The sequence below is a fragment of the Myripristis murdjan genome, chromosome 23, assembly GCF_902150065.1.
Source record: "Myripristis murdjan chromosome 23, fMyrMur1.1, whole genome shotgun sequence".
Taxonomy (NCBI): domain Eukaryota; kingdom Metazoa; phylum Chordata; class Actinopteri; order Holocentriformes; family Holocentridae; genus Myripristis; species Myripristis murdjan.
In genome coordinates, this window is record NC_044002.1 from 10,187,023 (window position 1) to 10,202,399 (window position 15,377).

Here is a 15,377-nt window from a genome sequence, read left to right on the forward strand (position 1 = left end):
GCACTGTAATGTGCTGAGGCACAACAGCATAGGTTTACATCTTACAGTGAGAAACACAGAGGGAAAGCAGGAGGATGAGGGGAGTCTTACAGCTGGAGAGTCAGCAATTTCAAACCATGCACCGCACCAGCTGCACGAGTTCATGAAAAACCCTCTGATCACCCTATGTACTGTAAAGCTGCCCTTGAGCAAAGCATTTAATGCCACCTGCTCCATTCGAGATTATCAGTGGCCTGCAGTAAAACAGTGGTTGTACTCCTCCATACAGTTGATGAGTTAATTCCCACATATCCTCCTACACTCACAACCATAACCACATTGTTCTCACTACAATAAATCTGAACACAGCGTTCGGCTTTATTCAGTTTCCTTATTTTGTTTTACATTATTATTATTGCTAATGTCTTTCTTTTCTTTTCTTTTTTCTTTTAATTAGTCCTGTTTGTGCAATCTCATCTGTCCTGTGTATTGTGTATTTTGTACAATATTGCATTTGCATATTGCATTACAGCACTATGTTGTTCTAACACTCTGGACAGGAAAAAAACACTAAAACAAAACAAAACAAAAGAATCTTGTAAAAACAAGAGCAGAAGCAGCAGAGGCAGCTGGCTTATTAATGAGGCCAGTGGTCAAAAGTTAAAAGTTGGATCTGTCAGTCTCCTGTTCTGAACAAGGACATGTTACTATTTGTCCTTGCTTAGGGTCTTATATATGTGGGGCTTATATATATATATATATATATATATATACATATATATATATGTCCTTGCTTATGTACAGTATGTATGTACCAGGTTAACTGTCTTAAAATACCTTGATACAATTCAGCAGCCATTTGGTTGCAATATGTCCTCATGGTTGCAAAAATTAAGATATTCTTTGACTGTGCAAGGCAGAACTAAACTTGATTGTGATAAAGAAGCAGTGACAAAAAGAGAAGAGGAAGAAGAGTGTGAGAAAAACCCATTTTGGCATTTTGCAAATGCAGAAGAACAGTGACTTGACGGGAGACACGACCAAACGACTATACACACCCACAACAGTGCAACTGTCCTGAGAGGCTGGTGGGGCCAGCGATGTGTGGGAGGACAAGGAGCAGCTGGTGATCAGGGTTATGGGATGGTTGATATTCAGGCTATATATAGACTTGTGTGGCCTGGCGTTGGTCTGGAACTGTCTACACTGCAGGCTCGGTTCAACGTCACGGGAACATATTGTAAATAATGGACATAGTGATGACGGGCATGTGGAGAGAAATACAGAGTGTGGGGTCGGTGGTGGGCAGCTCGCTATGGTCATCTATTATTATTGGGAAATGAAGGAAATGCTGGAATATGCAGCATGTGCATGCATATGAATGACAGATAGAGAGAGTGTGTGTGTGTGTGTGTATATTTCCACTTACAGCCTTCAAATATGTCCGTGGGAATGTGGACGGCTGTTGTGTTGTAGGAGACCAGTCGTTTGAAGTCAGGGTCTGTGTGGAAATCATCTGGAACGTACCGGTTCTTCTTGTCTGTCTGATTAAGCTGTATGGAGAAAAGCAAAAACAAACCCATAGAAAACCCATCACTGGATGCTACATTTTGGTAAGTCTGCATGTTTATGCAGCCTAGGAGAGTAAACATTTAAAAATATAGACAGATCAGATCTCTGTTACTGTGAATGATAAGGTGTCAATTTAAAGTATTCCCTGGCCTGTCATGACTTACAGAGATATGAAGAGACAGAGAGGAGAGAAATTAAAGTTGAAGAGAGGGAGAGACAGAAAGATGGAGAAACTGAATCTGATTTTCATGCAGTGAAACATAAACTCAGGCGTCCAGAGAGAGAGCACGGGAGAGAGACGAGAGGCACTGTCAGTCAAATGGAGAGTGACATTAGTGTGCTGTGGGTGTGTGGTTCTCCCCCACTGGGACACTGGAGAGGAATTAGACGCTGATCCCTGTTTATCAGAGCAGACAGATGACTTCTGAGGCCAGGGGAGGCATTCAATATCTCACGCATACACAAGTGTTTCTGAGTGAGGGGTCGGAACATGCACACGCACTAATGCATGAATAAAACGCCCCTACTTGCACGCAATGAGTCCTGATCATAGTGCAGATATACTGACACTATATTATGCATGCATGCACACATACAGTATACACACATTCAGCGCTGTGTCATGATGTCTTGTGTCTTTTTACAGCTCTCAAACAGAACTTGACCTGGAGGCTCGGCTAAAGTTTATGGAGCATCCTCCCAGGCCATCTGTAACCTTTATTAGATTTGTTACCATGGTAATAATGACTGCAGGGTAGGGAAGGGGTGACTGGTGGAATATTATGGAACATGTATAAAATAGATATATATATTTACGTAACACAGCAAAACACTATGAAAAACAGTGGCATCGAAAATGTACTCACGTCATCTTTGGCATTGTAGTAAATCATTTTGTCGACCTGCAAGCAAAAGAAGAATTGAGAAAAAAAAAGAGAAAAAAATGAGCAATGCTTAACAAATGCACATGGATTTTAAAGCATAGGTTCTGTATATTGCAATCCAAGCCATATTAAAATGTCTACACCCCATCATTTATAACTGCACAAAGCACAACCTCCCTGCCGGTGTTAGTGAGGAGGAACCTGCCACTCTGCTGCTGCATCTTGCAGGCCTTCAACACAGTCCAACTGGACAGTCGTTTTCACCTCCCACAAAATTTTTTTTTTATAAATGTTCTTTTTGAAAATTGGAAATTCACAGTACAGTCAAATACATCTTGAAATTGCCCCCTACCCCACCTCCAAAAAAAACAACAAACCAACCAACTATACAAACAAACTAACATATCCAATTGCTTTCAAACAGGTTGCCTTTAGCATTTATAGTAATACTATGTGCTATGTACGGTTATAAATGATATTTGGTATCAACATCTTAATACAGCTTGGGTTGAAAAACAAACACACAACAAAGTGTCCAGAGATGGCTGTGTTTAAAATTTTCTGTTCCAGTAGCCAAATGTGTGCCCCTTCTGATCCAAGATCAAACTGCTCTCCACTGCCTTTCTACTCGGTTTCCCTTTCTACTCTCCAGTGTTGGGCTGGCTCGCTGCTTTGCTCTCACACCGCTGGGCTTCCTGTCAGCGCACAGGCTAGCAGGGTGCTAACGAGCTAGCCTAGCTGCTGACATATGGCTGCCCTTGGGCAATGGAACTGGTTCACTGACTAGCACCACCTGCCTACCACCTCCGGCCCTGCAACCCAACAGGACAGCGATTCAAAGGGCTCTGTGACACCGACTGCTGCTGCTGGTGTTGCTGTAGCTTAAAAACAGTTTGCACCAGGCCATTCACAATCAGCTCACAATAAATGGTTTTGCTGTGTAAACTGCACTGGGCTCTGGGGCCTCCTCTCTCGCTGCTTTGAGCGCCGGTGGGTTATTTCAAGAGACGCATGAGTCCAAGTAAGTGCACACATTAAGTCCAGTGGAGTGCGTATACTGATACACACACACACACACACACACACACACTCAAATGTGCACGCACACATACAACAAAAGAGTTTAGGAGCTGATAAGAGAGGATCATCCCATGATGCTCTCTGTCAGGTCATGTTACCGTTGACAATGTGCACCTCAAGAAGTGATGATCACACTAAGGTCACACTGTTACACCCCTCAGGGAAGAAAGACGACAAGATGGGGGAAAGAGGAAAGGGTGTAAAAAGGAAAAAAATAACCCTCCATACATCAGCGCCTCATCTATGGCATGTCAGGGTATGGCATAAATCATGCGTGATGTGCATCCCTCAAATCCTATGGCAGGCCTATGTATGTGGTATAAATATGTGATCTTACCCTGACACCCGGATAAGAGAAGCACACATTAAAGCAAGATTTAAACATGTTACAATCCAATATTAGCCAGGTGTGAATGCAACCCATACAGCGTGTTCACATTTGTGAGAAAGTACTGCTCGCAGGGTAGAGAACGCAATGACTCACTCTGGAGTGTGCCGTCCACTCAGCTTCACTAAGGGACTCCAGCAACATGATCTGCACCCACCAGTCATCGCTCCTCTCCCTCATCCACAGTGAACGAGTCACTGTACTTGTAGTAACGTTCACAGCAGCTGAAAACACTATTTGCTGCAAAAATAATGTGCCTTCATTTCTGAGGCCTCCTACGAGAGGCATACACGACGTTCCTTCCTGCCGCAAAAGAGAAGTAAATACAGGCTGTACAGTATCACATCTAACTGACCTGACACCTGCCATGTTTGCTTTGGCGTTCTGTCCAACTACTCGCTCACCTTGCATAGTGTGAAAAATGAGATCTGATCACATTGTGAACAGATTAGAGACAACCACAGGGTCTGTAAGTACTTATAACTTTAAATAGTATGATACAGAATATCTGGAAACAGATCAGATTTTAATATCAGGTACTAGTAGGCCTAAATCATTATGAAACACTCAACAGACCCTCTTGTGTATGTGGCTTCATGGAAAACCGAGTCCATTTCCAGGGGCATTTCCAGTGATTGTGCTTTTACTAAAATTGTGTCTGTGTTGGTGGATGTTGGCTGCTTGGATGATCCTGCCAAAGCTAACCAGAATACCAGCGCTCACAGTATCATCATGGTGAAATATTACTACTACTGTGCTTGCTCCACAACATTTTCCCCAACATTATTTTTGGAGGGGTGGACAATTAGTAGTAGTAGATATGTAGTAGTTGTAGTACATGCAGTGTGAATAGAAATTGCCCTTAATGCCTCCACATAGAATGAATAAACAAATGTTAGCATTCACTGACAAATGGTTGTATGGATGCATGATAATATTTGCATGCATCCATTGGTAATGGATGATATCGGCTTTAAAATGAATTATTGGCATTGGCCCAACATGAAATTTAGTGCCAATATGACATGCCCATATGTGACATAGGTCAAATTTACCCTGGTTGTGGGTATTGTCAGGATTGTCTCCAAGTCTGTTTAAGAAGGATGAATCTTATAGTGTTCTTTGAGAGAAAATGTTATCTAAAGATAAATATGGCATATTTCACATAACCTAAGTTGAAGTACTTTTCTTATTTTGCCCAGTGTATGTGTACATTTTGAAAAGCATTGTATTTTATTTTTGTCTGCATATGCCAGTGGGCCACCATGATAAGAGAAGCCGACTTGATGTTCTCTGCTATTAGGTGGAAAAAAAATATGTGCATATATCAGCAATCAGCCAAAAGAGTTGGAAAATATCGGATATTGGCAAAAAAAAACAAAACAAAACAAAAAAAACAATATCATGCATCCCTCTTAGGTTGTTATATTTTAATAGGAGTTGGAATGCAATACAACATACTGCTAGTCAGCCCACAGACTGTACAAACAGCCCACATCTTGTGGTAGAATACTGGACTGGAGTACCACAGTAGGCTGATGGGCCTATTAGTGATATTAGACTGATCAGCACCAAATCAGGCAGTACATAAACACACAACACACATACAGTAAGCAGACACACACACACACACACACACACACACACACACACACATCATGAGAAACACTGTACACCGGATAAAGACCAATATACAGTAATGCAAAGTGTGCAGAGACATTTCATGTTATGCACAAACAACAGCACATATGTGACTTGTTTGCGGCGAGATTACTAGCAGGTTCATGACAGGCAGAGGAGGCACCGTATGAAGTTAGGCTACAGCTGCGGTAAGACACACACGTCAAGTTCTCTTTCTGACAGGCCGGCTGCAATCACGCTGGAGTTGTAGGGAGCCACCAGCCCCCTGCTCTCAAGCTGACAGGCAACAAAGCCTGAGGAAGACCCAGCTCCAGTGAAATAAAATGACTCTGTGACGCCGTGAAAGACCCTCATCGGTGTGTGTTTATTTAAAGCTAACTATGAACTCATACAGTGAGTGTTCCTCGAGTAATAACGCGAGACGTACCAGTCAATAGTACACGCTGTCAAAAACAAACTGATGAGGGAAGGGGGAGGGGGATGAACGAGGGCTTGTTGGTCTCAGGAGTGATAATTCTATTGATTGGTAATGTCATTTGTGGTTTAAATTACATCACCAATCAATAGGACGCCCACTCCTGGGTCCAACAAGTTGAGTTCCAATATGCATGGGCGTGTGTTCTTGGGAAGTATTCAGATTCCTATCTACACGTGGCAAAGACATTTAATTGGTTTTGGTATTGCAGAAATCCACTTAAAATGTATGAAAAAATTAATTACCTTTGCTAGTCAAGCATTTCAGGCCAATATAACATCAAACTCCGACTAGAAGCGAGAAATAGAGCGGATAAATGAATCTGCACCCAGAGAGACATTTCCCGCCCAGTCTTCCGAGAGAGGGGGGAGCATGCAGGAAGTTGAATTATGGGAAATTTGTAATGGAAAAGAATCATTAGGGGCTGGCTAACAACGTTGAAGATTTTATTCGAGCTAATAGGCTAAATTGTGAAGTGTGAGTTTCTTTGAAGTTCTCCAACCACAGAATGTACACAGTATATCATTTGTCATTTGTTAAATGGCTGCCACAAGTGTGCGGCTTTCCTCATTACAAAGCAGGGGAAGGAAATTTGCAATTTGCATTCATTAAGAAAAGGCCAGGGCTACAACATGGCATGGCGGGCTGTGAAAAGCTGGGAGATTGCATTGTAATTCACAGTGAGAAAGCCATTGTGGAGAGGGGCGATACATTCATTGGGGCAGCAATCTGGCGACGTAACTGAATGAATAAAATAATAGTGTCCATAATAGTGCAGTACATTCTCTTCTAATGTGTTCTTAATACTCTGATTAATGGAGGATAGCACAAAGTGTGCAGTGCGTGTGCGTGTGTGTGCACAAGTATGTATGGCTGTGCTTTTGTGTCTGTGTCTGTTCATCATAATCATGCCTGGTTGTTCCTGCATATTATGCAAAATAATGGCATTCAATTTTATCCAAAGTCATTATGGCACTATTGTCACTGTAATGAGATTTGCTGTCCAATTATGACAATCATATTGCATCATGAAGAACATGTTTCCCTTCTTCCTCTTACTGAGTTCATGGCACCACTTGATCTGTATGTAATGTAGCCAGTGTTAATAAAGGTATCAGCTGTGGCTTCAGCCACTCACTCACGTCAGGGTCGTCCATCCACCTGTGATCCATTTGAAACTTCTCTGCTTCTGATGCCAGTCTCTGAGAAAAGGAGAGGGAGAGAGTTTGAGAAGACAAATATAACACATCAAATCTTCTGTTTTTAACAAGATATCCATTTAAAAATGTAGAATTCAAGATTTTTTTGGACTTCAGTGGCAAACTCCACACCATCAACATCAGCTACAACTAATTTCAGCTGAGAAGAATAGTTGTCATGTGAGCTGATTTAGAAATTTACAAGCCATAGGCTAGTCAGCTTAAGAAATTTCTATTCATCCCCAGCTACCTTATAACAAACCAACCATGCCAGCAGAAATGACACATGATCATATATCAGAGTAATGACATGTAACCCTATGGCAGCTGACACAGAAACAGCTTTTTGAAGGGAAAACACCTCATTTCCTCTCCGCACCTCTAAGTATGAATTAGGGCTAGCTGTGACACAATGCTGTGCTAAAATTAGACACCCACCTACTCTATCTCGTCCCAGATTTGGTCCTAATGACTAGGTTAATGGGTTTATAATGGGGGCCCAGCTTTTAATCTGTACCTGGTCCAGAAACACACTGTACTATTAATTTCCCCTGGGAAATATCAAATCTAATTCCTCCTGCTTGCGTGTATGGCACTATGGGTTTCAAGTCACACAGAAAAAGAGGAGATTTGACAGTGGCAAAGGAGAAAATTATTTTTTAAAATGAGAGGAAGAGGGGGTAGAGAAAAAAAAGGAATTCAACTACAGAATAGTCACAAGAAACAGGAGGCAGAACAGAGTCTTTGTTTTTGGTTTTGGAATCACACATTACATTACACACTATCCAAAAACACTAAGCATGAGTAACAGTAAGCAAGCCCACCACTAAGCCTCAAATCTTAGACCTATTACACTGATATCATTACAACTGCACAATAAGATAAAGCACACATAATTAATCTGATTAGCTAATCAGAGAGGGAGCAATTCATTTTATTCCGCACTGCTTTTCAAGTGCATTCCTTGTTTCTGGAGGGAGAAATGTTTGGTCATTCTAATGTGTTGAACCCCACTGGCGTAATTAGCGTGTATCTTCCCTTCCCTTCCAGAGTGGGGATGTCACTGCAGTGCAGTGACATGATAAGTGATGCTCATTCCTTAGAAAAGGCAGTATCACAATGCAAAGCTACTTGGGAATATGAAGGAAGGCCCCCAAACGTTTTCAAGTAAAAGGCCCTTTAGTTGTATTCAAATTAGCCCAGGCACCCAAATTTGATGAGATTATTTCTGATCCCTGATCTGGGAAGATTCTCTGTCTAAAGTTGGTATAGGAGCAAGAAAACAACCTCAGATCAGCATTTCTCATAACATAGTATTACTGTCCCAATGTCAAATGAATGACATAATAATGTGATGCTGAAAAGTATTCATTATTTGGTTGGAGCTCCCCTGGAATCCCCATAGGACCATGTTTCAAAATCAGGCCAAATGTTCACTGGAAAGTCAAGTCAAGAGAGAAATTTGCATTACAGAATTTTTTTCGCCCCAACATATTCATTAAATTTGACCATGAACACCTAAACGCCCTTCACACATTTTCCCAGCTACGGCAACAGCACCAACAGCATTTTGCAGCCTCCCATTGTTTCTTGCAGCAGTTCCATATCACTTCCTCTATTTTTCCCTCTTTGAAAACAGAAGGATGACAACCCGCGTCCAAGCCTCCCTTTCTGCCTAAGCAAATGGGACTGAGCTAACAGTTTGATAATGAAACCCCTCCTGCAGATTTGGCTTCAGACAACTCATTATGCTACCACACCGTACCAGCCCATGATGCACGCTGGGAGCCAGTGCACAAGTGGTTTGAAATGCCGTTACCTCGACAGTCTCTCCACTTGTGTCTCATTAGGGGGAATTTTCACAGTGGTGGTCGGAGATGGTGGGAGTCTGTGGCCAGTGAAGGGGCAAAGGTGACACAGGACCATGTATGTGTCTGAGGTTATTCCAAGAGAGAAAGGCGTTACTGTATTTTGAATGCTAAATGGGGTTTATCTTTGTATGTGTGTGCGTGTCTGTGGCTGTGCGTGTAAAATACATCCCTGCTTGCTTGCAGGCACATCAGCTGACAGGGGGAAAAAAAGGGTGCGTTAAAATGATATGCCTGGTAGACATCTTGGCCAGTTTGCCGTCCACTGTCCCACTTCTGTTTGTGAATCTCAGTGCATCGGTACAGAAGCATTTCTAGTTTTCTGAGCTAAACGGGCTGTGACAGTTAGGTGTAGACGGCGGTCTTTTTACTGTAGTCACAAACAATGCAAATGTTCAGACATCACACACCCACACACAGTCCACAAGGGCCCTTTTGGATTTATTTGCTACAGAAGATAAACACATACACATTTGGCGATAAACAACTTGAAGAGAGCATGTGGATTCAAAACTTGCATTAAAATACATTAAAATACCTTGTATCAAAGGGCGTCACATTTAACTGAATGGTCCACCAAAGGTCCTTTGCATCTGCTCCCACACAGTCATTTAACTATAGGTGCAAAAGACATACTGGGTAGAGTGTGTGTTTCTGTCAACCTTAAGTCTGATGCTGTGGTTGCAAACCCAGTAATAGTGATTTATGAGGGAACTCTGGTATTCCAGGTCTCAAAGCATGATCGAATAAATGAAATACAGTGAAAGTTCAAGAGGCTGCTCGTTGATTTGAATGTGTGTATTCTTGCATGTCACCTAACATGTCATGATGAAGAGATGGAATTAAAAAAAAAAACAAATTGCCTACTTGCATGCCACTGTCATAGTATTTATATCAACCGCCCACACAACTCTATCAAGTTGAAGAAATTAATTAATTTATTTGACAATCTTGAAAAAAAAAAATACATAAGGCTGCACTTAGTGGCAGACAATGATCCGTGTAAAAATGCTCAGATATAAAAGAAATACAACGTTGTCCTGACGTTGCAGATCCTACACTACTTTTGATTGTGTATATACTGGCAAGGTGTGCTTTGGTTTGAGGCATCACACTCATGATCTAAGATCAGTTATACACCATTTTTGAACACAATAACAATAAATTGACCAAAAAGTTGTGGCTAGAAAAGTGAGTCACTTGAGTGAGAAAATTAATAACAGTGCTCGACTGCAATTCTGTAAGTGTATAGACAGGAATACTGAAAATGAAGGAGAAAGAAAACCAAATGGAAGACCAAAGCTTGGTGGTCCAATGTGAATGCAATTTTTTGCCCAACTTTATGAGGGCCTGGGGGGGCATGCTACTATGGAAGTAAAGATGTTCTGTGGGAGCTTAGGGAATGTAAAAAAGGAATGTTGCAAGCTCTCTAAAGATATTGTTATCCAGTATGGTGTGTATTATATCTGCACCTGGGTAATAACTTTTGGCTAAGAAATATCCTGTTTTGAGAGCGCTAAGTTTTAACTCTTAATGCACGTCTATTGCATTTCATATCTAAGTATAAAAATAGTTAGTTGCAACTTAATCTTGATATGCTGTAAGTAATGAAGGTGTGAAAGGAAGAGGAAATATAAACCTGCTATTCTTTTCTATCATTATGAGGAATATTAGCGAACTGGACAGCAAGATGGATGAACTAGCTGCATTGATGAGGAGTCAGAGGGAGTTTCGGAAATGCAGCAGAAGGTGGTTCACCGAGATGTGGCGGCACAACCCCATCCCAGACTCAAGCATGACCATGGCGGCTTTCTGACTGTGCGGGCAGACAGAGACCAACGAAAGAACAGTCAGATCCAATGTCCTAAAAGCCTGGACCTCTGCCTGCATCTGGACTGACCAAACTGCAAGTCAATCTGGACCCAGCCCATACCTTGTGTGTGTGTGTGTGTGTGTGTGTGTGTGTGTGTGTGTGTGTGTGTGTGTGTGTGCACGAATAACAGTAATGAGTAACCCATCGATGCACAATGCCATTTCTCCAACTGGGCTTGAATGTATGTTTGCTTAAAAATCATAATTGAGTTGATTAAATCTTATTTTGTTATAGCTAATCACTCCGGACCTTTGATCTTGAATAAAAATCAGATGGGGACCTTTTCGTTAAAAGTCTGAGAAACCCTGGCACATGTTTTGGCACAGAGCGGCCTGGGGTGTAAAGGCCCCAGGAAGGAGAAGAGAAGGGACTAACTGCTGCCATGACTTTTGGTTGGAATTGTTGTTTTGACTTGGCATGTGTTCCTTTACTGATGAAGAACTTAACTCTTGGGCTTTCCTTAAAGCAACCAGTTGTCTCATTTAGTTCACATAAGGCACTCTGGTGTTACCACTGCAGTGTAAACACAGATGCTGAGCCAAAACCTAAGGAAAATGTTTAGTGTCTAGTCTGAAGTGATTTGAAGACTTTAGAAAGGAACTAAAAGGCACAAAGTGAAATACTTAGTTGATTTGAAGAGAGAGAGAGTGTGAGGCAGAGTGCATGCAGAAGACAGGCAAGATGATAATATATATATATAAAAAACTGAAAGGATTCCCCACTCTGGAAACCCTGTGATTACTCTGATGAGCTCAAAATGAATGAGATCAGTTTGACAAAGTGTCTGAGGAGCTGAACTGAGACAAAGGCTGTATCCCTCATCAAGCAGCCTTATTTTTTTAACAGAAGAGTCATCACTAAATATGCACAGTAATTATTCCTTAAACTCCCACCCCTACTGAGACATGCCCAAAAATAATGATTTCACAGCTTAATGTTTAAAGCATAATTGATCTGATTAATTCACATCATCTGTGTGACCAAATTAGATCATACACAACATCTGGCCGTCTATCCTTAATTGTTATTTTATTCTTTCATTCTTTTAACCCTCCTGTCGTGTTCGCGGTCAAATCTGACCGGTGTACAAGTTTTCTCTCCAAAAAATGCAGTTAATTTCATCTGTTTGTCATGAGGTTCCATGACTTTGTTCACACATGGCATCTGAACACATAAAATAAATTTGGAGTATTTTTATTAATTTTTGAATGTTTTATTTAACTTGTATACACCCATCGTGTTCCCGGTCAGAAATGACCGGTCATTAGAAATGAATGGGTAAGACTACAATTACTGTATAAAATAGAGTTAAACACATTCCCACACTCCTTTCCCACACCCCAACATGCAGGTGTCTTTGAGCAGACACAGATGTGTGTGAACACACACACACACACACACACACACACACACACACCCCTTATAACCTTTTCTGGCTTCCATGGCAACCCCCACGGGAAAGTATCTCTCAGACTTCTTTCCCACACCCCAACATGTAGGTGTCTTTGAGCAGGCACACACACACACACACACACACACACACACACACACACACCTTATACCCCTTTCTGGCTTCCATGGCAACCCCCACGGGAAAGTATTTCTCAGACTTCTTTCCCACACCCCAACATGTAGGTGTCTTTGAGCAGACACACACACAGACACACACACACACACACACACACCTTATACCCCTTTCTGGCTCCATGGCAACCCCCACGGGAAAGTATCTCTCAGACTTCTCTCCCACACCCCAACATGTAGGTGTCTTTGAGCAGGCACACACACACACACACACACACACACAGACACACACAGACACACACAACTTTGCCCCTTTTTGGCTTCCATGGCAACCCTCACGGGAACCTACCACGGGAACTGCCAACACCTGTCACCTGACACCTGACACCTGGCACCTGTCAGGTGTCAGGAAGAAGACCCAGCTGAAGTTGTGGTCACCTTTCGGTCCAAAAATGGTCATTTTTCCTGGACCTCATCCCCACCTGAGAGGAACGGTCACCTTCCATGTGAAAATGTCATGAGGATGACTAGCTAAATCATAGTGGTCAATGCTGACGGGAACACAAAAGATGCTATTTTTTTGCCACTATTTAGAAAATTGAAATGTTTTCAAAACAGTGTCCTTGGAAAACATTGAAATGAAGTACTCTGTGATAAATACTACAATATGTTTCATCTGAGTATTTGTTATAGTCAAAATAATATCTATATAATGTTTTTTTCCCTAAAAAACGAATGGTATGATCTCAGGTAAATTAGGCCTACAGCACATACATAGCAAATAGAAGTTCAAAACTTGTCATTTTCACAAGAGCAGAAGTTGATAAAAAGATCTAACACAACATTAGGTGATAATATGTATCATAGTGGATTTATAATCAAATATAATGTTACCGGTCACATGTGACCGGGAACCTCATGAGTGTTAGCCCAAAATGAACAGAATAGGAGGGTTAAGATCTGTTTTCTTTGCTGAGTCAATCAATACATTTAAGTGTTTTAAGCACAGAAGGACAATTTCAAAACCTGCTGACCACCCTGTCTCTGTGTGCCCTCGGCCAATGATTACAGCTGTCGGGACAGATTTTCAACAGCTGTACATGGTGCCCACTCTCCCTCTCTCTCTCTCTCTCTCTCTCTCTCTCTCACTCTCCCTCTCTCTCTCTCTCTCCCTAACACACACACACGCACACACACAGGAGCAGATGTTCATTAGTGAGGTCCTCCATGGCAGATCAAGGGGCAAGGGTCAAAAGTCAGCAGGTGCTACACACTCTTCCGCTCTCCATCTGCACTTTCATGTCCATTCCAACATGAAAAAAAAAAAAAATCTCCATAGCACATTCCAGTTAATGAGGAACAATAAGTGCTCCAAAAATACGAGCGAGCTAATGAGCTGGCATAAAATTGATACAATAACAGCAGACCGGTTAACGAGCTTCTATAGAATGGCTGATATATTGCAGAGTTTTGGGACAGATAATGAATGTGACGAATGCCCGCTTCATGCTTTCTGTGTAGTTTGACTTGCATCAGCTCTGCATGATGAACACAGATGTACCTTGGTGTTCACGCTTCTCCTGCTTTAATGTCCACAAGCCTGGAAGCTCCACCACTTTAATAGGGCTGCAGAAGAATTCAGCTCTCGAGAAAAGAAACCAACTGGAATGAGCTTGCGTTTCCGTTTCCTTTTTGTCTCTGCACTGAGCATGAAGCGGGATTAGCTCATATGGATTTCCAAAGCCAGGCTACAGAAATGTGATAAGAACCTTTAACTGAATATGAAGTAAGTTACTGGCATAGGCATAAAAAAAAAGAGAAGCAGGTTGAAGAAGAATGACACTGAAAAACTAGAGAGACAATGATGCTGGAAAAAAAAATGAGTCAAGTTTCGAATAGAAAGGCAGTTTTATGAGCTCCGAATGTCCAGTTTATAGCCTAACCCCATATCCACCATTTTAACTAGTACAGAATGTGTGTATGTGTGGGTGAGGGTGCCTTTGAGTCCTTTCTGCAGAAAAGTAATGATCTCTACTGTAACACCAGAGTTTAATCTCCTACTGAGATCACACCAGGACGACCCAAGCAGAAACCACAAATCGTTTTTTTTTTTTTTTTTTTTTTTGGAAGGACAGTTCATGCTGGAAATGTGCTAATTTCTGTGGAGCTTTTCTTGTGACTGTTTTTCTGTAACTAAAACAAACCTACATCCGCACAAAACAGCAGCAAACAAAGCACTACATATTGGCTTTGATATTAAAAAAAAAACAGTGTTAAGGTTTTAAACGTGTTACAATAGTTTTATCAATTGAGAAATGTATTTTTTTTGTTTAACTGCCCATGGCAAACCAGCTTGCTGGTCGTCCCTCAGCCCTCAGAAGTCATCGGCCATATCAGCTTGTAGTTTGTGCATTTTGTCCTTCATCGTTGGCCCACGTCAACAGCCCAGTGGCCAGTTCAACATGTTGCATTGGCAAAACCAGAGAGAGCTACTTGTACTAGACAGACTTTTTCCTACAAGCACAAAACTATCGGGGGAACAACACTAGTGATAGTTGCAACATTGCATCAGATATACTCTTGATTTATATAACAAATAAATGGCAAGAAAGTGAAGTAGCATGAAAGTGAAGGGTTAATGCTATTTGTTTCATTATACTGGTGCACATGGAGGGACACACACGGGCACGCCGTTCCCCGAGTAAAACTCAGGAGGAACCATAGTTCCCCCTCTTATTTCGAAAATCTACTCAATGTTTTTTATAGGGGGAAATCACTTATAGCTGTTTTAAACTGTTTATAAAGCATATTAATGGAAATGAATGCTCTTAAATGCAAAAGTAAAGGTGGGGGACTTGGGGTACTGGTTCTACATATCAGATGGTGTAACCTAG

The 15,377-nt window shown here is 41.6% G+C and overlaps 1 protein-coding gene across 3 annotated transcripts in view; it reads right to left on the reverse strand.

Moving 5' to 3' along the window:
* The window catches only part of cacna2d1a (calcium channel, voltage-dependent, alpha 2/delta subunit 1a), a 98,039-nt gene that overhangs the window by 49,340 nt on the left and 33,322 nt on the right, over window positions 1-15,377 (reverse strand). For all 3 annotated transcript variants that reach the window (XM_030045746.1, XM_030045745.1, XM_030045747.1), the window contains exons 4-6: window positions 7,162-7,221; window positions 2,418-2,453; window positions 1,409-1,532 (exon numbers count right to left, since the gene is read on the reverse strand). In XM_030045746.1, the coding sequence (XP_029901606.1) occupies window positions 1,409-1,532; window positions 2,418-2,453; window positions 7,162-7,221 (220 nt within the window). The remainder of the gene's footprint in view (window positions 1-1,408; window positions 1,533-2,417; window positions 2,454-7,161; window positions 7,222-15,377) is intronic.